This window comes from Myxine glutinosa, chromosome 1 (genome assembly GCF_964187855.1).
Source record: "Myxine glutinosa chromosome 1, kmMyxGlut1.1, whole genome shotgun sequence".
NCBI classification, from domain to species: Eukaryota; Metazoa; Chordata; class Myxini; order Myxiniformes; family Myxinidae; genus Myxine; species Myxine glutinosa.
The window spans coordinates 65330640-65354961 of record NC_136261.1 but is presented as its reverse complement, the minus strand read 5'-3'; the positions used below and the strand labels follow the sequence as shown (position 1 = coordinate 65354961).

The window sequence follows — 24322 nt, the reverse complement described above, 5'->3', positions numbered from 1 at the left end:
CTGCTTTTCGCTTCGCGAGTGCAGGTAATAAACAAATCGTTCGTTCACACTCGTGTTTATACCATTTACAATAAATCCATAAACGTACCTTCTGTAATTGTTTGTGAGATTGTTGTGATAACTCTTCCTGATTCTCCATACAGAACACACATCCATTTTCCTGCAACTTCAGGAGTAAATGTGAAAGTGAAACTGGGCTGGTTTGTGACGTCACGATCAGACGTTACATGGCGCCACCCGAACGTCACACCAGGTACAGGATGCGAAAGTTCACAGTTCAAAGTCACTGCAGTTCCATTGGAAACTCTTTTCCCTGGAGTCACTGTGGCTGGAGGTGAAAGTAAAGATGTTATTGTTTATTTTAACAATAAAAACCTATTGGAAACTCATCATGTTTCTGTTACAATAACTACAGGTGGAGCAGCTTACCTGTGATGATGATGATCGATATTTAATAAATATGCCAATCAGATCGACACTCGTAATGTCCGGTGTCCTCAGGACGAACATCGGAGATTCTAAGTGAGAAATCCTCGGTGATTGTGAATTTCCCATTTGTTTGTTCATCTCGATCCTTCATCAGAGATTCTGATTCATTCACTTTATACCATCGAGTGCTGTTACGATTAACACCTGGTAAGGTGATGTTACTGTTAACTGGAGTTATAAAAATACTTCTCTTTACACCATCACGTGATCCTCCTGTAAGAGAGGGAATGGGATGTTTAATAACACGAGAAATTGAATGTTTAATGTTAAATAACAAATGTGAATAAAAGTGAAGTTAAAGATAAATTATATAATAAGACAATAATTAAATAATTATCTCACGTTTATAGACGTTGATAAAGTGATTGATGGTGAGACGAGTGTTGTTGATTGTGGAGACGACGCAGGTCCATTTACCCCCATCAGTGATCCCCATTTGTGAAACTCTCATTACCTGTCCCTTTCCTACCGACAGGTGCCCCCTCATCCACTCCACGTCACCATCAGCACCACGGATCCAGCACCTCAAGGTGGTTTCACGACCTTCCTCTACCGGGTTCCTCGAGCTCGTCACTGTGAAGAACAAACATTATATTGTAATTAATTACTTCGTTAATTTATATTAATCACCTGTGTTTATTCAATGATTGTATTTATTAATGAACATAATGATAAATATTCACCTGCAGCAGTGACGAGTTTCACCTCAGCGAGTTTGGTTCGTTTGGTTGGTTTGTCAGAAAGATTAACGTGGTAACAGGTGAATGTTCCAGAATCGAAATAACTTACAGGTGAGATAAGGAGAGAAAAATCTCCGTCTTTGACTCCATAACCGGTAATGTTCAGATTATCATATCCACGCCAAGTGAATCCTTCATCCGGGAAGTCTTGGTGCATGATGATGTCGACGCTGTATTTCCAATCCCATTCCACCCGAGCCCCTTCTCTCCACAATGATCTGTTGAACAAACATGGCAGCGTCACTGCGTCACCCTCACCTGCAAACACGGATTTCTCTTCCACAACCCGTGTGTGTTCAACACCTGAAAACACAAGAAAACATTGTGACTTATTCAGATAATTGTTTGTAAACATTTACAGATTTGATCATCTTGTTTATTTGAATATAACTCAATCATCGGATCGATATCAACCACCGAAGTTAACAAAACATTTAAATCCCAATGGAAGAGTGCAGCATTTAGGGGGGAGGGTAACAGGTACGAATCCCCACCCCAATCACCCGCTCATCCGCTATTCGGGAAAGAAAAATGTGACGAATCAATAATTATTTGACCATTCACAGTCCTCTACTTCTTCTTTTATCGTTTTCACAATCGTGCATGTAAAGTGATCAAATTGGAAGATGTCACCCCCTCCAACCCCTCTTGTTTCCCCACTCCAAGTAATATTATATTGTAGCGGCTGCCGCTGAGTTTTCACAATCGCCTTGCACCTATCAAGGACGCGGAGCGATCACCGTGCCGGGCTCGTCCAGGACGCCCGGGCAGGCCCGCGCTCAACTTGCCAGGCCTCGGTCGGGACGCCCGGGCATGCCCGGGCAGGCTCGCCCTCAACTTGCCAGGCCGCAGCCAGGACGCTGGGCCACGCCCCCTGGCGCCGGGCCTGGGCAAACCCCCTGGGATAATAGATATATATTGCTGACAGATAAACGGGTTTTCAGAGTGCCTGAGTGTTTGATTTCATTAAAGCAACTCGGATGAATTCTAGCTTTTTGTCGCGTCCATTCTTCCGATCGACGTGGGAGCCCCAGCTCCTTCATTGGTGACCTATCGACATGGACACGGCAGTCGCCCTTAAACTGCCTACCTTCTGGGAGGCTCACGCGGCGGTTTGGTTCGCACAGGCGGAGTCCCTGTTCGCCCTGCGAGGCATCACGGCCGACGACACCCGCTTCCACCATGTGGTAGCTGCGCTCGGGTCGGCTACCGCGGCCCGCGCCCTGAGCCTCCTCGAAAGCCCGCCAGCCGCTGACAAATACGGCGCGATTAAGAAGCTTCTCCTCGATGCTTTCGCCCTCCCATCGGCGGAACGCGCACGGCGCCTGCTCGATCTGCCTGAGCTCGGCGAAACGCGCCCTTCCGAGCGAATGGACTACATGCTTTCACTGCTCGGCGAGCACTCTCCGGCATTCCTGTTCCGGGAGCTGTTCCTCCGTCAGCTGCCTAACCCGGTACGCCTCGCCCTGGCAAGCACGACGATCACGGATCCCCGGGCCCTTGCCAGAGAAGCCGACAAGATCTCCGCCGCAGGACAGCGCATCGCAGCGGCGACATGGGACCCACCGCCGTCCGACGCAACACCCATGGCGCCCGAGCACCCGGCACGGTCGACGGCCGAACTGCCGACGCCATTGGCGGCCGCTCTACCGAGCCGACCACCTCCCGCACGACGACCGAGGCCTCCACCTGACCAAGCGTGGTGTTACTATCATGCCAGGTTCGGACAGAAGGCCCGGACATGCCGACCCCCGTGCACCTTCGGCAGGCCGGGAAACGGCCGGGCCGGCGTTCATTACCAGCCATGAGCGCCGGCCACACGGGCAACTTACTGTTCATCACGGATAAAGCGTCCGGACGGCGCTTCCTGTGCGACACCGGCGCCCAACTGAGCGTCATACCCGCCTCTGACCAGGACAGGCAATCCGCGGTTTGCGGCCCCTCCTTAGTTGCGGCCAACGGATCGACTATCCGCACCTTCGGCCCGCGCAACGTCACCCTCTGCTTCGGCGGCCAACGCTTTGCTTGGACGTTTGTAACCGCCAACGTGCCCATGGCTCTGCTAGGCGCCGACTTCCTCTGCGCACACGGACTGCTGGTGGACGTCCAACGGCATCGTTTAATCAACGCTGAAACCTTCAGCTCCCTGGTATGCACATTGAGCAGCTCCGCGCCGACCGAGCTGGCATGCACCGTCCCGGCGGCGAACGAGTTTGCTCGCCTGCTCACGGAGTTCCCGGCCCTCACGCGGCCGACGTTTTCGGCCGTCGCAGTACGGCATGGGATCGAGCACCACATACCAACCACGGGCCCGCCGGTCTACGCCAGGGCCCGCCGCCTCGACCCAGCCAAGCTCGCCGTAGCGAAGGCCGAATTCGACGCGTTGGAGCACCTCGGCATCGTGCGGCGCTCCGATAGCGCGTGGGCCTCGCCACTGCACATCGTGCCAAAGCCGGGGGGTGGATGGCGCCCGTGTGGCGACTACCGCCGTCTCAATGATGCTACCACCCCCGACAGGTACCCGATCCCGCATATCCAAGACTTCTCCGCCCGTCTGGCGGGACGGGTCATTTTTTCGAAAATTGATCTCATACGGGGATATCACCAGGTACCTGTCAGGGCGGCCGACGTCCCTAAAATGGCAGTCATCACGCCGTTCGGCTTATTCGAATTCTTGCGGATGCCGTTTGGTCTCAAGAACGCGGCTCAGGCGTTCCAGCGCTTGATGGACGGCGTGCTGCGTGACCTGCCGTTCCTTTTCGTTTACCTGGACGACATCCTCGTCGCCAGCACGTCCCGGGCCGAGCACCTCCTCCACCTCCGAACACTGTTCGAGCGCCTCAGCGAGCACGGCCTCATCGTCAACCCGGCCAAATGCCACTTCGGCACGACGGCCGTTGATTTTTTGGGCCACCACATCACCAAGAACGGGGCCGTGCCGCTGCCAACCAAGGTCGAGGCCATCACCACGTTCCCGCGTCCCCGCACCATAAAGGCCCTGCAGGAATTCCTGGGAATGGTGAATTTTTATCACCGCTTCGTGCCCCGCGCTGCTCAACTCATGCGGCCCCTCTACGACGCCCTCCGGGGCAAGCCGGCCAAGCACGACATCGCCTGGTCCGCAGCAATGGATGCGGCCTTCCAACGCTCAAAGCGGGCCCTCGCCGACGCAACACTGCTCGCTCACCCGGTGCTCAACGCTCCCATCGCCCTCACCACGGATGCCTCCGACTACGCGGTGGGCGCCGTACATGAGCAATGGGTGAACGGGGTTTGGCAGCCACTCGCTTTTTTCAGCCGGCAGCTCCGGCCGAACGAGCTCAAATACAGCACGTTTGACCGGGAGCTCCTCGGTCTACACCTGGCCGTCCGCCATTTCCGCCACCTCCTGGAGGGCCGACCTTTCACGGCGTTCGTCGACCACAAGCCGTTGGTTTACGCCATGGCCAAGGTCATGGAGCCATGGTCGGCCCGCCAACAGCGCCACCTCTCCGCCGTGTCGGAGTTTACCACGGACATCCGGCACGTCGCCGGCAAAAACAACGCCGTGGCCGACTGTCTTTCCCGGGCCAGCGCGAACGCGGTCCACCTGGGCGTGGATTTTGCGCTTATGGCGGCGGACCAAACCACCGACACCACGGTGCAAGCCCTCCGGGCGGCGGACACGGGCCTCCGCCTGGCCGACATCCCCTGCGCGGACACCGTCCTGCTCTGCGACGTCTCCCAAGGCCAGCCTCGCCCCATCGTGCCCGTCGCCTGGCAACGCCGCATCTTCGCCTCCCTCCACGGCCTTTCCCACCCGGGCCGGAAAGCATCCCAGAAGCTGGTGTCGGCGCGTTTCGTCTGGCACGGCCTTCGTCGGGACGTCCGCGATTGGACCAGCACCTGCACGGCCTGCCAACGGGCCAAGGTCCACCGACACACCCAGGCCCCGCTGGCACCTTTCACCGTGCCCGAACGACGTTTCGACCACGTCAACGTGGATCTGGTGGGCCCCCTCCCCCCGTCACGGGGGTTCACACACCTGCTCACCATGGTGGACAGGACCACCAGGTGGCCGGAGGCCGTTCCCCTCGTCTCCACCACCACCGCCGACGTGGCGCAGGCTGTCATCGCCACCTGGGTCGCCCGCTTCGGCGCACCGGCGGACATCTCGTCAGACCGCGGACCACAGTTCACCTCCGAGCTGTGGGGCGCGGTCGCCCGCAACCTGGGGGTCAAGCTCCACCGTACTACGGCCTACCACCCCCAAGCAAACGGGTTGTGCGAGCGATTCCACCGCTCCATGAAGGCCGCGCTCATGGCCGGCCTTCAAGACGTCGGTTGGGCCGACCGGCTGCCGTGGGTCCTTTTGGGCCTTCGCACGGCCCCCAAGGAGGACCTCCAGGCATCCACCGCCGAGCTTGTCTATGGCCAGGTGCTACGCGTCCCGGGCGAATTTGTGCCCGACGCTACCAGTCCCTGGTCTGCAGCTCACCAGCGCTCGGACCTCCAGGAGGCCGCCCAACGGTTTGCCCCCGTGCCAACATCCCACCACGGTGACCCCCAGTCCTACGTCCCCCCAGCACTCCGCACAGCGGAGTATGTTTTTGTGCGTCATGACGCACATCGGTGGCCACTCCAGCCGCCGTACGACGGGCCCTTCCGGGTGCTGCGACGGGACGACAAGTCGTTCGTCATCGACATCGGCGGCAGGTCGGACCGGATTGCAGTGGACCGCCTCAAGCCGGCGCACGTGGACGTCGACCACCCACCACGGGTGGCCCTTCCGCCGCGGCGAGGCCGCCCCCCGTCCACGGTGCCCCCCACTCGACCGCCCACCACCTCACCGGACCCCCTCCCACGACCCGCCAGGGGTCGCTTCGGCCGGGTCATCAGGACCCCCCTGAAATTGACCCTGCCGGTGCAAGTCGATTCTGGGGGGACGTGTGTAGCGGCTGCCGCTGAGTTTTCACAATCGCCTTGCACCTATCAAGGACGCGGAGCGATCACCGTGCCGGGCTCGTCCAGGACGCCCGGGCAGGCTCGCCCTCAACTTGCCAGGCCGCAGCCAGGACGCTGGGCCACGCCCCCTGGCGCCGGGCCTGGGCAAACCCCCTGGGATAATAGATATATATTGCTGACAGATAAACGGGTTTTCAGAGTGCCTGAGTGTTTGATTTCATTAAAGCAACTCGGATGAATTCTAGCTTTTTGTCGCGTCCATTCTTCCGATCGACGTGGGAGCCCCAGCTCCTTCAATATAACAGCTTTGCAGAGTCGATGGTACTTGTGGTCCAATGGGTAGAAAATATCCCCCCCCGCCCCCCTTCCCACGCCTCCTCACCCCAAGCCCTCTCCCTCCCACAGATCTCACGATGTCCCTCCTCTCAAATGTTGTACTTGTGTGCTTCCCCTTCTCTCCCCGTCTTGTCTACCACTCCCCTTATTATATGCTTTGTGTGTCTGATTTTTTTTTGTGTGATAAATGTTAGCTCTTTCACGAGCCTCGATTCTGCATAAAATATATATATATATATAACCCGATTCCTCTGGTTGAACGAACGAGCTCTCTGTACCTCCTCGAACAAGTATTGTATTTTTATATTAAAAGGTCGACGGGTGAATAAAGATGTGAATGGAGTGGTTATTTGTGTTGATTAATCGCTTGCTACGTCACAAAGATCATTAACCCCAATTCCCACATGTGTGGACATTTAATGAAGCAAACAGTGAATGGGAGGACGCCACGCTGGTAGGTTGTAAGTAGTTTGGTACCTTAGGGTTTAGTATGAGGGCCGTTATTAGTCCCAAACAGTTGTGACCTCATTTAGGGGAGGAGGTGGGATATTATGAGTCATGTGAATCCTTCCATCCGAATACTCCAATCGACAATGACTGGACCCATTCCTTTCGTGTTTAGCACATCCATACTGTTTTGTCTGTTTGTTTGCCTGTTTTGTTTGTATGTTTTTGTTTGTCTGTCTGTTTGATTTTTTTTTGTGATAAATGTTAGCTCTTTCACGAACCTCGATTCTGTATACAAAAAAAATAAAAAAATACAGGGCCTTCAGAAAGTATTCACACCCCTTGACATTTTCACATTTTGTTGTGTCACAGCCTGAATTTAAAATTGATTAAATCGACTTTTTGTCGCTGATCTACACATCACACTGATCTACACCGATCTACCCATAACGTCAAAGTGGAATTTCTTTTTTATAATTTGTTACAAAATAATTAAAAAGGAAAAGCTGAAATGTGTTGAGTCAATAAGTATTCACCCCCTTTGCTATAACACTCCAAATAGAGCTCAGGTACATCCAATTTCCTTTAATCATCCATGAGATGTCTCTACAACTTGATTTGACTCCACCTGTGGCAAATTCAATTGATTGGACATCTATAATATAAAAGGAGCTCCGTCTTGGCGTCCGTCTGTCCATGAAGCTGTGGGATTATATGTCTATTAATTACGTACTGTTTGAACTCAGTTGCATCCTTCTATTAATTACGTACGTCTATTATTTACTTCTACTGTACCTTTCGACCCTTTAGACTACTAAGACCACTTAGACCTTTGAAGACCCTTTAAGATTCCCCCCAACACCTCTAAGACCCAAAACACTGCAAAGACCCTTAAATACCCCAAGGACCCAAAATACCCTTAGGACTCCAAAGACCCAAAATAACCTGAGGACTCCGAAGACCCAAAATACCCCGAGGACTTTGAGAACCCAAAAGACCCAAATAACTCGGAATACCCAGAAGACCTTTTAGAACCGGTAGACCATATATAATCCTTAGAACCCTTAGATCCTATCGACCCCGCTAGACCATTTAAACCCCGTGAGACCTTGAAGAAGCCTAACACCCCATAGACTCCAACAGACCCTTTAGAACACCATGGCCTATAGTCTCCCTCAGACCCTTTCAAACTAAAAGACCCTATAGACCCCATTCGACCTTTTAGACTCTGCCCCCTTTCGACCCCTTATACATTTAAGATACTTTTGACACATTTAAACCCCACAGACCCTTTAGACCTTTACACACTTCTTTTTTTTTGTGTACGGGATCGAGGCTCGTGAAAGTGCTAACATTTATTACACAAAAAACAAACAGACACACAAAACATATAATAAAGGAAGCGGTAGACAAGATGGGGAGAGAAGGGGAAGCACACACACACAACATTTGAGAGCATGGACATCGGGAGATTTGTGAGAGGGAGAGGGCTTGGGGGGAGGAGGCTTGGGAAGGTGGGGAGGGGCTTTAGTCCCATGACTCCCTTTAGACCCCTTAGAGGCTTATATCTTAACACCCCTTAGACCCTGCAGACCCTTAAGCCTTGTTAGACATATTTACACCCCTGAGACTGCTTGGACCCTTGACCATTTCGAGCTTTATACCTTTTAGACCACATAGAGCATTTTAGTCAGTTTATATGCCTTTAGACCTTTACACCCTTTAGACCATCTATAACACCACACACAAATCTATAGTCTTCTTGCAAAACACAGACTATACTTTTTTCAGCAAGTAATGCAGAAACTTTACCCACCCAAGAGGGTGGGTGTTCTGCTTGTACGTATGTGTAATAATGTCTGAGGATGTGGCACATCAAATTATTTTGCAATCAAAGTCAAAAGTCATGGGACAGGCTTTTATGTTTGAATTTTGTCAATTTTAAAAAGAATCAACGGAATACCCACCCTCTGAGGGTCTTAAGGGGTTTGGGGGCCTTAGGAGTCTTAGGTTTATTGGGGTTGTTAGGGGTCGTAAGGGACTTGGGGTTGTGGGAGGTCTTTGAGTCTTAAGGGTCTTGTGATCCTGGGGGTCTGAAGGATAATAGGGGAATTGTGAGGTCTTAGGGGTGTTGAGGGGTCTTAAGAATCTCAATGGTCTTCGGGCGTTTCGGGGACTTCAGGGTGTCAAGGGGTCTTAAGGTATTGAGGAGTCTGGAACTCGCACGAACTCACGCACTCTGGAACAGCACTCGGTAGATCACATACCTCCGCCAGGCTGAACAGTTTCAGTTTTGTATCTCACTGAGAGGCCGGATCTGGATCTGGACCTAAATCTAAATGGAATCGGCTTGTTATTGTCACCTAACCAACTCATCCACCTCATTTTGTTATAACTGTTGTCTTTCCGGCAGGTTCTCCCATCTCAGCCAAGGAACTCTGTAGTTCTGTCAGAATGGTCATTCGGTTCTTGGTCAACTCCTTGACCAAGGTCCTTTCTCCCCGGTTGCTCAGTATGGTCGGACAGCCAGCTCAAGGAAGAGTCTGGGTAGTTCAATATGCTTTCTATTTTCTAATGATGGAGGTCACTGTGCTCTTAAGAACTTTCAACACTCCAGAAATTGTTTTATACCCTTCCCCAGATCTATGCCTCCTCACAATTCAATACCAGAATTATATGGACAGTTCCTTGGACTTCATGGTAGAGTTTCTGCTCTGACATGCACTGTAACCTGTGGGATCTTAAATAGAAAGGTGTGTTTCTTTCTAAATCATGTCCAAGCAATAGCATTGGCCACACGTGAACTCCAATCAAGTTGTAGAGAAATCTAAAAGATGATCAAAGGAAATTGGATGTACCTGAGCTCTATTTGGAGTGTCATAGCAAAGGGGTTGAATACTTATTGACGCAAGACATTTCAGCTTTTAATTAGCTCACCTGGAACGAAGTTCAGTGGAGCTTATGCGATGGCGCGTCGTCCGTCCGTCAGTCCATCACATTTGAAACTTCTTCTCCGAAACCGCTGATGGGATTACGACCAAATTTGGCACAAATTATATTTGTTGTGTTGTGACTAAAGTTTGTTTACGGCATTAAAAATCTGCCTCTTTGGGGATCTACGGGGGTCAAAATCGGTCCAGGTTTTCACCCCCCCCCCCCTCCCCCAAAATAGATATTTGCTTTCTTCTCAGAAACTACACACATGACTTCGATGAAACTTAACCACAACCTTCACCACCCATGATGTACCAATGTTTGTTCACGGCATTATAAAAGATCTGCCCCTTTAAGGGGTTTCGGGGGGTCAAAATGGGTCCAGGTTTTGACCCCCTGCCCCCCCCCCCCAAAATAGGTATTTGCTCTTTTCTCAGAACCTTCACACACAATTTTGATGAAACTTCACCACAACCTTCATCATCCATGATGTACCAATCTTTGTTCAAGGCATTGGAAAAATTGGGGTCTGAGGAAGTACACGGGGTGAGAAGGTGTGGGGAGGTTACCCCCCAAAATAGGTGGTTTTTTATTTGTTTGTTTAGTCTTATGATTATGTTAGTATGATTCTACATGCTGTCCTGTCTTCTAGCAAGCATTGAAATTGGTTTAAAATACCTTTAGTCAGTGCAGTATACTGTTTATTCTACCAGGTGAGCACCAGGGGTATTGCCCCTATGTTTTGTTAATTATTTTGCAGAAATTTCTAAAATATATATATTCCACTTTGACGTGATGCATCACCCGTATCCCACTTTGACGTTATGTGTCGATCAGTGACAAAAAATCTCACTTTAATCAATTTTAAATTCAGGTTGTGACACTACAAAATGTGAAAAAGTCAAGGGGTGTGAATACTTTCTGAAGGCGCTGTATATATGCACGTGTAGTTTACCACATCCACTATCTAAATACCTATGTGTAGTTTACCACATCCACTATCTAAACACCACTTTGATGATTTTTAGTTCACCTGGAACGTAGTTTTGGGGAGCTTATGCGATGGCACATCATCCGCCCGTCTGTCCGTAAATAATTGAAACTCGGAAACCGCTGATGGGATTGTGAACAAACTTGGCACAAATGATATTTGGTGTCTTGCAACTCAAGTTTGTTCATGGCATGAAAAACATCAGGGTGACCGGGGGTCAAAGTGGATCCAGGTTTGTCCCCCAAAATATGGATTTTGCTTTTTCCTCTGTAACTACACACACTATTTCTACACATTACACACTTTGGGGTCCAACTACACACACCATTTCGATGAAACTTGACCTCAACCTTCATCATACTGTGATGTACCAAAGTTTGTTCACTGCACTAAGAAAAAAAAATCGGTCCCTGAGGGGGTCTACTGGGGGGTTGCCACACCCCCTCCAAAAAAAATAGGTATTTGCTCTTTTCTCTGAAACTACACACACAATTTCGTTAAAACTTGACCACAACCTTCAACACCCTTTTTGTACCAAAGTTTGTTCACAGCATTAAAAAAAAAATCGGGCCCCAAGGGAGTGTACATGGGGTTGTTCCCCAAAATAGGTATTTGCTATTTTCTCTGAAACTCCACACACAATTTCAATGAAACTTGACCACAACCTTCATCACCCGTGATACATCACCCGTATCTCATAATAATCTCATACCTAGTGAGTTCACAATGTGACGTCACTGGCCATCTCGAAAATCGACACTCTAGGGCTTTTTTGGGCACTTTGTGATTGGCAAAGAGAAACAAAATTCCCTTCAAATTAGACCGTGTTTAATTATCAATGGTTTTTGGCAAAAAAAATAATTGCATTTAGGTTTCCCTTCAGGGTATTTTGAGTATTTAAGAGTCTTTGGGGTCTTCTTGGTCTTTGGGGTGTTTTGGGTGTTCAGGGTATTTTGGGTCTTTGGGTATTTTCAGCCTTTTTCGTTTTTAGGGTCTTTCATGTATTTAAGGATTTTTTGGTCTTTTGGTCTTTAAGGATTTTGGGGTATTTAAGGGTCTTTGGGGTCTTTTGCATCTTCAGGGTATTTTTGGTCTACGGGGTTTTTGGGGTCTTCAGGTCTTTTCAGTCTTTTTGGTCTTTGGGGTCTTTTGGGTCCCACTTCCTCTTTTAGTTTCTCTGGGTCCTTTGGGTCCTCGGTGTATTTTTGGTGTTTGGGTCCTTGGGGTCTTTTGGGTCCTCTTGGTCTTTTGGGTCCTCAGAGGGGGGTTGGGGTGGGTGGTGGTCTTTTGGGTCCTCTGGGTGCTTTTGGTTGAGTATTTCAGGTTGCAATTGTGGTGAGCGTTAGCTCAGCCATCCAACCAATGGGTGAAGAGCGGACACACATACATACATACATACATACATACATACATACATACATACATACATACATACATACATAATCACAAACACTTGCTCCATTATATATACAGAGAGATTGTATTCCATAGTTAGTCCACATATACAATTTATTACGTACAAAGTTTTTTGAAGTATTGTTTAATTACATATTTGGAAGAGTTAACTCGCCTGAAATAAACTCATTATATATACCCTGGGAATATGAAAAAATATATAATTACACTACAGTTAGATCCCTAACTTCAGTTTTCAGGCACAGTACTTTTACGAAGTATAATAAATAACTAATTCCCTTGTAGGGAACACAACTCTCCCTCCTTTCCGCTCTTCCCTCCTCTATGCTCTTCCCTCCTCTCCGCTCTTCCCTCCTCTCCCCTCCTCTCCCCTCCTCACCCCAATCCACCCATCACTCCTCCCCACCCCTCACTCACCTCTACCCCTCACTCTCCTCTACCCCTCACTCTCCTCTACCCCTCACTCTCCTCTACCCCTCACTCCTCCCTCCTTCCCCTCACTCCTCTCCCATTCCCTTACCTCACTCTCAATCCTCACTCCTCTCCCCCCCCCCCTCTCTCTCTTCTCTCCTCCTTCTCTCTTCTCTCCTCCCTCTCTCTTCTCCCCTTCTCACTCTTCTCCAACCACTCACTCCTCTCCAACCCCTCACTCCTCTCCAACCCGTCACTCCTCCCCACTCCACTCATCACTGTGCAGACTGTACAGGGGAGAGGATTTTGGTATTTTCAGACGTTTTGGTCTTTAAGGGTCTTTTGCGTATTTAAGGATCTTTTGGGGTCTTTTCAGTCTTTTGGTCTTCGCGGTATTCAAGGAATTTTGGGGTGTTTTGTTTCTTCGGGGTCTTTCAGGATCTTTGGGATCTTTTGTGTCTTTGGGGTATTTTAGGCCTTCAGAATTATTTCAGTCTTCGGAATCATATTGGTATTTGGGGTATACGGGGTATTTGGGGTCTTTATAGTCTTTGGGGTATTTTTGGTCTTCGGGGTCTTCAGGGTATTTTTGGGGTCCATTGGGTCTTTTCAGTCTTTGGTATTTGGGATCTTTGGGGTCCTCTGGGCCTTTTGGTTTCTCTGGGTCCTTTGGGTCCTCCGTGTATTATTGGTGTTCGGGTCCTTGGGGTCTTTTGGGTCCTCAGAGGGGACAGAGGGGGGCTGGGGTGGGTGGTGGTCTTTTTGGTCCTCTGGGTGCTTCAGGTTAAGTATTTCAGGTTACAATTGTGGTTAGCGTTAGCTCAGCTATCCAACCAATGGGTGAAGAGCGGACACACATACATACATACATGCAAGCCTCTCCTCAGTGAAAGACACATGAAAGCCCACTTGGAGTTTGCAAAAAAGCACCTAAAGGACTCTCAGACTCTGATAAACAAGATTCTTCGGTCTGATGAAACCAAGATTGAACTGTTTGGCCTCCGTCTGGCGACTCTGCCATAAAACCCAGATCGGTGGAGTGTTGCAGTGATGGTTGTCCTTCTGGAAGTTTCTCCCATCTCCACACAGGATCTCTGCGGCTCAGCCAGAGTGACCATCGGGTTCTTGGTCACCTCTCTTACCAAGGCCCTTCTCCCCCGATTGCTCAATTTGGCCGGGCGGCCAGCTCTAGGAAGAGTCCTGGTTGTTCCAAACTTCTTCCATTTAAGAATTATGGAGGCCACTGTGCTCTTGGGAACCTTCAATGCAGCAGAGATTTTGTTGTAGGCTTCCCCAGATCTGTGCCTCGACACAATCCTGTCTCTGAGCTCTGCAGGCAGTTCCTTCGACCTCATGGCTTGGTTTTTGCTCTGATAAGCATTGTCAGCTGAGAGACCTTATATAGACAGGTGTGTGCCTTTCTAAATCATGTCCAATCAATTGAATTTACCACAGGTGGACTCCAATCAAGGTGTAGAAACATCTCAAAGATGATCAAGAGAAATGGGAGGCAACTGAGCTAAATTTCAAGTGTCATAGCAAAGGGTCTGAATACTTATGTCAATGTGATATTTCAGTTTTTTTATTTTGCAAAAGTTTCTAAAATCCTGTTTTCTCTTTGTCATTATGGGGTATTGAGTGCAGATTGATGAGGGAAAAAATGAATTTCAACGATTTCAGCATAAGGCTGCAACATAACAAAATGTGAGAAAAGTGAAGGGGTCTGAATACTTTCTGAATGTACTATATATATATATATATATTGTTGTGGATTTGAGAATTGTGTTGTTGGTTTTTTTTTTGTATTGTTGTCAGTGTAATGAATTGTAAAATATCACCCTCCAGGTTGTGTATAAAGGTCAAAGGTCGTCCCCTTAGTTATTCCATATACAATCACGTAGCAAATCATAGATCTCCCTGTTCAGTAGTTATCTCCTTATTATGTGTATTAGTTTAAGGCTTTGTCTTCCATTAATTGACACTCCATTGCACCGAATTCAAATAAGGTAGATTCCCTTCCAATTCCCCTTTTGTCAGCCATTACCAACTGCATTGGGCGGTTTTCTGCGTGCGGTTTTCTGCATTCGCCGCTGCTGCTTTGGGACCGTGTTTTTCGCCGCAATACTCCATTGAGCACGAGGTCATCTCGGAGCAGAAGGTGGGAGGAGTCAGCCCAGCGCCAGGAACAAGGCATGGCCTTGCCAACGCCTCCTCTAGGGGTGGGATCGGTGAGCCCTCGCGACCAATCAAGGCCGAGGCGAGCTCACCGATGGGCGTGTCCTGGAGGCTGGCGGCTTGATCGCCCGAGGCGCAATAAAAGCGCATGCAAGCCTTTTGAGAGAGACGCGCAGGAAGATCTTTGAGAGAGTCGGCAGATGCGTCAGAGAGCGAGCCCATCACGCAACGCCCCCACAAGAGAGATGAGCTTGACTCCACCACGCAGCTTTGACTCCACCATGCAGCTTTGACTCCACCACGCAGCTTTGACTCCACCATGCAGCTTTGACTCCACCACGCAGCTTCGACTCGCTGCTATGCGGGAACCAGTTTGCGGTGGCATCGGTGGCCGTCGAGGTCCAGGCCGACGTCCCGTGCGGGATCAAGCCCCAGCCAGCGTCCAGCTGAACCTTCCTCTCCCTCCAGCCATACACCTCCTGCCATTCCTGTCATCATTCCCCGTGTAAGTGTGCTTGTAGTCTGTCTTTTGTCTTGTCCCTGGGTATAAGTAAGCTTGTATAAGTTAATATTGCACTGTGTCCTTCTGGTCCTTCCCTCCTTTGTGTCTTTATTTTCTTATCTTTCCTTCTCCTTGGTTACTTTTCGTTGTGTACATAATAGGTAGAAATAAATCATATTTGTATTTCCTACCTTGGTTCTTCTTCTTCTTCTTCTTCTTCTTGACATCCGTTCGTCTTTGTCTTTTCCCCATTGAACACCTGTGGCACGATTTGGCCAACGTTTCGGAATCGGGTTAGTTTCTGTTAATAGTTCGTGCCGCGGTTGCTAAAACCGCTCGGCAATTAACATCTGTCCGCGGTACGAACGGGGCTGTGCACCTGCCTTTCCAGAGGTAGCTGGGCAGCGTCAGGGACCCCGTCGGTCAGTCAGAGACGAGGGGATTAATCCCCCCTCGGTAAGGGGAACAGAGGCCGACGTTGGGTTCCGTAACAATTGGTGTCTGGGAGTGAGATTTGAGGCCCGAACCAAATTTTTTATATAACATCAAAAAATTTGGTCAAAATTAAGAGCGCCCGAAATTTTAGAATATCCCAAATTTGAAATCGTGCCATGGATGATCAAGGCGGCCGGATGCCGGTGGGGGAATTAGAAGAGGAGTTAGGGGTAACCCAGAACCACAGGGGGGAAATGGAGGAGGAGAGCAATGAAGATGTGGTTGCGGGGGGATCAGGCGCACAAAATGGCGCCCTTGTGCACGAGGTTTCAGGCGCACAAAATGGCGCCTCGCACGAGCGTGTGGTGGTCGCGCCCGCTGCGCAGATGGGGGTGAGCGACATGCAGGCCTTCATGGCCCAATTCATGGCGGAAATACAGAAAGAGAACGACAGTATGGACAGGTTGGGAGGCCAAATGGAAGCAATGGCAGGCCAAATGGGGGCAATGAGGGACGAAGCAAGGGGTACCAGTGAACGGTTGGGAAATAAATTTGAGCGATTAGGAAATCAAATCGAGGGGCTCGGAAGCAAATTGGAGCGAATCGGTAGGGTTGGGGACAGAATGGGTGACCGCATGCAAAAATGTGGGGAGACCATGGATCGCATGTTGAGCGAGAGGGTCCCGAGGGTGCACGACGAGGTAAAGCGGGTCGAGGAGCACTGGTTGAGCGAAGTGGAGAAAAGCGTGGGTAAAATGACAGGTATAGAGATCGCGACCCGGGGTATGGGGCAGCCGGCGACCGCTGAGGTAGAGGGAATTTTATTAAAGCCAACGGTCGTTAAAGAACAAGTACAAAAAGTTTTAATTAAAACAAAAGCCGCGTCGATGGTACACAATGCCTAGATGCAGCTGTGCCTATAACGTCGATGTTATAGGCACAGGACATTCCTATTGATTTGATTACTTGATGTTATTTTTGTGCAAAGTGAAAATATATCTCGGCAATTTCCTGTGTGTGGCGACGAATTTTTAATATATCTCGGCATTTTCCTGTCTGTTATTTCAGGCGGTGTATGACTGACCATGCCGCGATTTAAAAAATATATATCTCGGCAATTTCCCGTGTGTGGCGACACGTGAACGAAGCTATGCTCCTCTCTCCACATTATTGTGATGACGTATAAATTAAATATTTCATCGTGACGATTGTCATCAAATGGACAAATTTTTAATATATCTCGGCATTTTCCCGTCTCTTATTTCGGGCGGTGTATGACTGGCCATGCCGCGATTTAAAAAATATATATCTCAATGGACTTGAAGTTACAGGCCTTTGAGAATTCATTTCGTTATATAAAGGGCAACTTTCATCGGATTTTCTTCCCGTTTTTTTTCAACCGAGTCTAAAACGATGTTAGCGACTGTGAAAAATGAAATGATATATCGAATTTGATTTGAAATAAAACTGTGTGAGAGAGGAAGACACCACGGGCCTACAAAACAGGCCTCAAAGCTATGCGAGTTAATAAAATGGTGGATATTTGTTTATATGAAGGCTCTCCCAGAATGGGTGGAGCTATGGTTCCCAGAATGGGTGGAGCTTTGAGGTTTTGTCTTCTCTGCAAGAACAAGAAGAAGAAGAAGAAGAAGAACAACAACAACAACAACAGCAGAGGGCACTCTGAGCAGCGTTTGCGACGCGGCTAAAAAGAAATAGTTAAAATCGGGCTTGTAGAGACGGCAGAATTAAAAAAGCACCAGTTGGAGGGAGAAATGGTTTGTGCATAAAGTCTAAGTTCACATCCTGATGCCGTACTTGCTAATCCTTATAAAGATTTGCAGGTGTTGGTGCAGGGAGGAAGAAGAACCCCGAAGGTGAGACGGGCTGTATATGGTGCCAAGAGGTTTTTCAGCAGGAGGATGTTTGGCACGAAGAGAATTGTCGCGCGATTGGGATCGATATGGCACCCGGGCGTTGGTGAAGGGTCCCGTGTGAGTGGAAATGGCGCGCGTGTGAGGAAAAAGTGTGCGTCCAAGAGTGAGCGTGTTATAAAGTGTGCGGAGTGCGACACAGAGAATGAGAGCGATACGGAGTGTACGTGCGAGGGTGAGAGTGACCCGGAGAGTGAGCTGGTGGAGGAGCGGGTGCGAGGATGCACGTTTGGAATGGACGGCGAGGGTGTGTGAGAAAGCACACCTGAGTTGGTTGTGGCACAGGTGTGGGAGAGGCCATCGGAGCGTGTGAGTGGGTGGATGAAAGAGTGCACGCCCATGGTGAGTGGTACGGAGTACGTACCGAGGGAGAGTGCGCAAGACGGTGCGCGAGGTGTGTTAAGGGAGTGTGCGAACGGCGAGTGTGCGCGAGAGGTGTGGTGTGTAACAGGGAGTGCAGAGGTGGAATGGACGGAGTGTGCGGGATGTATGAGCAACAAACGGAACGAGTGGTGTGAGCATGCAGAGGAGGCATCGACGTTGACCGGGGCAGCGTTTAGGGCAACGGTTAGCCGACGCGAGCACTCGGGGCGCGGTGCGCTTTGTTGGATGCTCGGCCCGGCGCGGATCGGTGCTGCATCGCTTCTCTTCGAAGCGTCGTTGCCAATTCAGGCCTGGCCCGGCCCTGCACGGTCGAGTCCGGGCCTTGTCGGGTAAGGCGACCGGTCCGGTTCAAGGGCAAGTAGGAGGAAGCGGTTTGGTGCCCCCTGGCGGGTGCGGGGTTCTGACCGGGCGAGATTGAGCCATTGGGCCGGGGACCGCAAGGTGCCATGCCGAGATGGTGCGTGGAATCTCGGCCCGACCAAACAGCCTCCCTTGCACCGAATGCCGGACGGATTCAACCTGCAGGTGACCAAACCACCCGAATTCATTGCCCGGCTTTGCGAAGGCGAGCGTTAATGATGTGACGACGCACCGAGGCTCAGATATAGCGGACTGTGATGATGATAGTGTTTTGGACCCGAAATTGAGGATAGGGAATTTGTGATCGGCAAAAATATGATGATTGGCAGATATATATATATATATATATTTTTTTTTTCCCTTGTATACTGAATCGAGGCTCGTGGAAGAGCTAACATTTATATCACAAACAAATCAACCAGACAAACAAAATATACAAAAAGAGGGAGCGGAAGACAAGATGGGGAGAGAAGGGGAAGCACACAACCACAACATTTGAGAGCAGGGAGAAGTGTGGGAGGGAGAGGGCTTGGGGGGAGGAGGTGTGGGAAGGGGGAGGAGAGGTATAAAACACAAGGGGACCAAAATTAGCGGGGGTGGAAAAGATCAAGGTTTTGGATGGGGGAGGATAAGAGATGGTGGTGAACAGCTGTTTTAATGACCTGGAGGGTGGAGTGGGATTGAAGAGAGTGAGGGAGTTTGTTCTAGAGGCGGGAGAAAAGAGGAATGAAGGAGTGAAGGTGAGCAGAAGTCTTGATTTTGGCAGTTTAACCATAAGAGGGTTGCAGGCAGATCTTGTGCGACCTGTAGGAATATTTGGGGGACAGAGCCCAGAGACAGCTGGGGGGGGGGGGTGGGGGGGCAAGGCCAGAGAGGAGTCGGTAGAAGACGGAAAGACCACCAACCTGCCTGCGGTGAGTGAGTGAGAGGCCCTTGGAGTTAGCTTCATTGCGGGAGATTCCAATGATTCTGAATGCTTTGGTTTCAACAGCGTGAAGCCGAGCTAGGTGTGAGGCAGGTGCACCAGCCCAGAGGGGAGAGCAGTATTCCATAGAGCTGCGGATGAAAGCCTTGTATGTGGTGAGGAGCTCAGGTGTGCCAAGGAAGGACTTCGCACAACGGAGGATGCCCAGTCGGCGACTGGCTTTGGAGGCTAGATTTGAAATGTGGTTTTCCCAGGAAAGATCATGGCAAATAGTGAGACCCAAAAGCCTGAGTGACAGAACTTCTTGGAGAGGATTATTCAGAAAGTGGATGGGAGGGTTGTCCAGTCGGTCTTTTCGGAGAGACATCGTAAGAGTGTGAGATTTATCAGGATTGAAAGACATGTTCCATTTGTTTGCCCAGTCTGTGATTTTGTCCAGGTCTGCAGAGAGTGATGAGGCTGCAGACTGCCGATCTGAGGGATGAGGAATGGAGCAATAGAGAGTAGAGTCGTCAGCAAAGAGATAGAGAGGATTTTCAAGAGAGTCAGAGAGATCATTGATGAAGATCAGAAAAAGCACAGGGCCCAGAACACTACCTTGGGGAACTCCAGCCTGAACAGGAGGAGGAGATGAGAGAAACCCATTCAGGGTCACACGTTGACTACGACCAGAGAGGAAGTCCGCCAGCCATGCGTGGAGATTTCCATGGATACCAGACCCTATCGAAGGCACGTGAAATGTCAAGGGAGACAGCTCTAATTTCCTGTTTGGTGTTGAGGACCTCCATCCATTGTTGAGAAAGCAGAAGCAGCATGTCCAGAGTAGAGTGACCAGGTCTGAAACCAAATTGATGATCAGAGATCAAGCCATTGGAGAAGAGGAAATATTTCATATCTGAAGCAATGATGGATTCCATGACTTTGCTGATAATTGGGAGAAGGCTGATTGGTCTGTAGTTGCTAGGATCTGTTTTTGCACCTTTTTTGTGCAAAGCGGTGATGTTGGCTGATTTCCAAGCAGATGGCAGATGACCTTGAGCAAAAGAGAGGGTGAAGAGAACAGAAAGAGGGAGTGAAAGAGCGGAAGAACATGCTTTTAGGACCCGTGGGCTGATGCCGTCAGGACCAGTTGCAGAATCAGAGTCGAGGGTTGACAGAAACTTTTCCACCTTGTCAGGAGGAAAGGACACAGAGTCCAGGAGCAGCTGAGTACGACTGGGTACGGTGGGTACAGAGAGGGATGGGTTTGGGACACAAGATTTAGAGGCAAACACAGAGTTGAGGCATTCAGCTTTTTCATGTGCGGAGTCAGCCGTTAAGCCGTTTGAGGTGAGGGAGGGGATGGAGGGGGAACAAACACCAGAAACAGATTTGACCAGACGCCACCAGGATTTGGAAGAGGGAGACAGATAAGAGAGTTCGGTCTTGAGAACGGTGAGATATTGTTGCCTGGCTCTCCTGAGGGTGGACACACACTTGTTTCGGGCTTTGTTAAAGGAAATGAGATTTCCTTCCGTTGGATTTGCTTTCCAGGAGACGAAAGCAAGTTGTTTCAGGGCAACAGCCTCACCACAAGATTCCGTGTACCATGGACGGGAGGAAGGGTGTGACAACTGAAGACGAGATGGGATAAATCTGTGCATGAGAGAGAGCAATTTACTTTGAAAGAATTCCCAGGATGAGTTGATGTCAGAGGCGGTAGAGATGGGAGACCAGTCCAGATGATTGATGGCTGCTTGAAGACCGTGCCAGTTGGCCTGAGGGAAATGCCAGACTCGTCGACGCTGAGGAGGCTCTCTGAGAATGGTCAGAGAGATGTCCACTTTGACAAGCACATGATCAGATGAGCCGATTGGAGCAGGAGAAGAGCAGCAGACATTTTCAGTGAAGTTAGTCATAACCAAGTCCAGAAGAGAAGATGCTCCGTTGACTGAGATCCGGGTCGGGAAATTGACAGATTGTGTCAGTCCCAGTGAGTCGCAGAAGTCCTTTGCTGAGGAGCCATGGCTGGTGAGAAAGGTACCCACACCCAGCCAACTGGCATGGTGACCATTGAAATCACCACATATGAGGAAGAGAGAGTTCGGAGAGTAGATAGAAGTTGGTCCATATTATCAGACAGCGAGATGTAATGGAGTCATCACTGTTTGGTGGACGGTACAACACACATATGAACAAGAGGTGGGAGCGAAGGGGAAGCCGTAGCCAGAGGTATTCCTGGGGGTGAGGTGGAGAGAGTGCAGTGCAGGGCGAGTGAGGAAGAGAGTTTTTGATAAAGATAGCAACCCCACCTCCAGGACGAGGCTCAGGTCTATCATACCGGAGGAGGGAGTCACCCAGGAGAGATACTAAGGAATCAGAGAAATCATGAAGGAGGAAAGTTTCTGTTAAGCAGATCACATCTGGTTTGTCAGAAGCAACCTGTATGGAGAGATCAGTCAAGTTTGAGCGAAGGCCCCGGATGTTTGAGGTCCATACCGTTAATGAAGAGGAAGGGGGAGCATCGGGTACAAAACAGGGGGGGGGGGGGAAGGGTAGGGTAAGATGTGGAAAAGGAGGAAGAGGTAGGGACAGCTGTTGAAGGTGTGTCAGAGATTTCAGAGATTTCAGAATAGCTTGTAGAAAGGGAAGAATGGGGTGGACAAAAGGTTTGATGGAGATTGGGTGAGGCACAGTGAGGTGTTATTTGAGGAGGGGGAAGAGCGAGGCAGAAGGTTGGGGGAGATGAAGGTGAAAGTTGGAAGGGGGAAGAAGCAGGGAGGATGCTTTGAGGGGGAGGGGTGAGAGGGGAGTCTAGGAGGGGAGGAGCGAGGGAGAGTCTCGGAGGGGAGGGGTGTGGGGGGAGTTTAGGAGGGAGGGAAGGGAAGGGGTAAGGGGGGAGATTTGAAAGGGATGGGTGATGGGGAGGATTTGGAGGGGAGGGGTGAGATTGGATTTTGAAACGTGTACGATTCATGGGAAACGAACATTTTTTGCAAAATGAGTTTGAGACCTTTGAGTCAAAAATACGTTTGAGGAAGCTGAAGGAGGGGTGGAGTTCTGGAGAGTTTAGGGAATGTAGAAAAGAGGAACTGTAAGAGATGGTATTATTTTTTTTTTTTGGAATGAATAGATTTGGTGAGCAAGACGAAAGCATCCTTTTGTAGGAGAAGAAGAAAAAGGTGTTATAATATATGAGAGAAAATAGTTGTTCAGGGGAGAGATTATACATTTCTAACTACGTGATCGCATGATCGCGAACAATGTGAACGAAGAACGAACGAACAAGTAAGAACAACAAATGAACGAATAAGACCTGAGAAGGAAATATTTTTTGGGGTTTTTTTTTTTTTGAGTAGAGATATTAAACAAGGAGGTATGGGGTGAACGACTGAGACGAAACAGAGAATGAAAATAAATGCAGCGCGTTCGACGAACCGCTGCGAAAAACAAAACCACAAGGTCGGAGACGGTACGGTAGCCTAAGCCTACGAGTACTAGGCCTCAGAATACTCGATACGCATTAACCGACGATTGTGTATACATGTACGAAAAATTAGCACCGAAAATTTTCCTAAAGATACGCTATAGGTACACACACCGAAAGATAGATACAGTCTCGACAAAAACACAATTGTGAAAGATTACTTAGCTTCGAAAGCGTGAGCGCATGGAACAGCTTCGAAAAGACGTGACCTCGCCGTGATTGGTAGAACGATCGGCAGATGATTGGCAAACTTTGATTGGCTGAAATTTGATGCGCAAAATTTGTAGTGAGAGATACCCGTTGTGGTGGGATGGCAACTCTGCCATCTCTCACATAGGGGGCAAAGGAGCAATAGCTATGGGGTTTGGCAGTGAAAACTAGCCCGGGAGGGTTTGGATAATGTATAGGGATCCAGAGACGATTGACCATAGGTAACGGTAAGTTTAAGTAGCAACATTGGACAGGTAGTGGGGACATAGAGAGGGTAGTTGGATTATAATGACGAGGGAGCGCAATAATATAAGGGGCGACGGGGAAGCGTGAGTTTTAGTAGGGCACCAGGTAGATTAGATGATGCCGTGTGTGTGTGTGTTGAAAGTGTACTCAGCAGCGTATTGTGAGAAGTGTGAGATGAGTGACATTGTGTTGAGTGAATGAGCTTGCAAGTGGTGCAAGTGACGAACGTGTGTCCATGGTGCAGCCGGTGGGTGCGTCCGTGGTGCAGCCGATGTGTGCGTCTGCGGTGCAGCCGATGGGTGCCTCTCGGGCTTGGTGAAATGAGGAATTGCTAGGCAATGCTCGGGAGGTGATTGTAAGTTGTGTTGAACATGGAGGTGTATGGAGCAGTGCATGAGTGAGTAATTGGGGATTGTGTGTTGTGTTGACCAAATGGTCCAGGGAGGAAGGAGGGTGCAGGAAGCACCAGGTGTAGGAGTGATTGCACAGGTGTGCAAATTACAGGTGTATGGAGAATGGTTGTGTGGAATACATGGAGTATGGAATATATGGAGTATGGAATGGATGGTCATGGAGTGAGTATGGTGGAAACTGTGGAGTGGAGTGGATGGTGCAAAGGTGTGAATGGGGGAAAAGTGGACCCTATCACAAATACCCAGGGAGGGTAGTTTAAGAGTTCGGTAGAGGGTACAGGTAAATTGTGGTTGGATATTGGCATCTGTGGTGCGTGGTGGAAGAATGGTGTTTGGATGGGTGCATTAGTGACGTGGAAATGGCTGGGCATGTGACCTGTTAGTATGTGTAGTTGAATGGGCACTCCACCACTGTGAGGATTTCGGCCAGGTGAGGCTGCAGGTGGGCTCTGGGAGCCATTAGAGTTGTGGATGGGGCCGAGGATCCGGAGGACGGACCCGGGTAGCCCAGTGCCAGAGAGGGCACTGAGTGGGGAGAGCGCCAGGGGGCCTTCCCCAGTAGAT

The 24322-nt window shown here is 49.6% G+C and overlaps 1 protein-coding gene across 1 annotated transcript in view; it reads right to left on the bottom strand.

Annotated features, from left to right (window-relative positions):
• The window catches only part of LOC137424730 (uncharacterized), a 72352-nt gene that overhangs the window by 27716 nt on the left and 20314 nt on the right, over nt 1-24322 (bottom strand). Inside the window, exons 2-5 of the mRNA XM_078772594.1 lie at nt 1173-1532; nt 832-1062; nt 430-702; nt 89-328 (exon numbers count right to left, since the gene is read on the bottom strand). Of these exons, the coding sequence (XP_078628720.1) occupies nt 89-152 (64 nt within the window). The 5' untranslated portion in view covers nt 153-328; nt 430-702; nt 832-1062; nt 1173-1532. The remainder of the gene's footprint in view (nt 1-88; nt 329-429; nt 703-831; nt 1063-1172; nt 1533-24322) is intronic.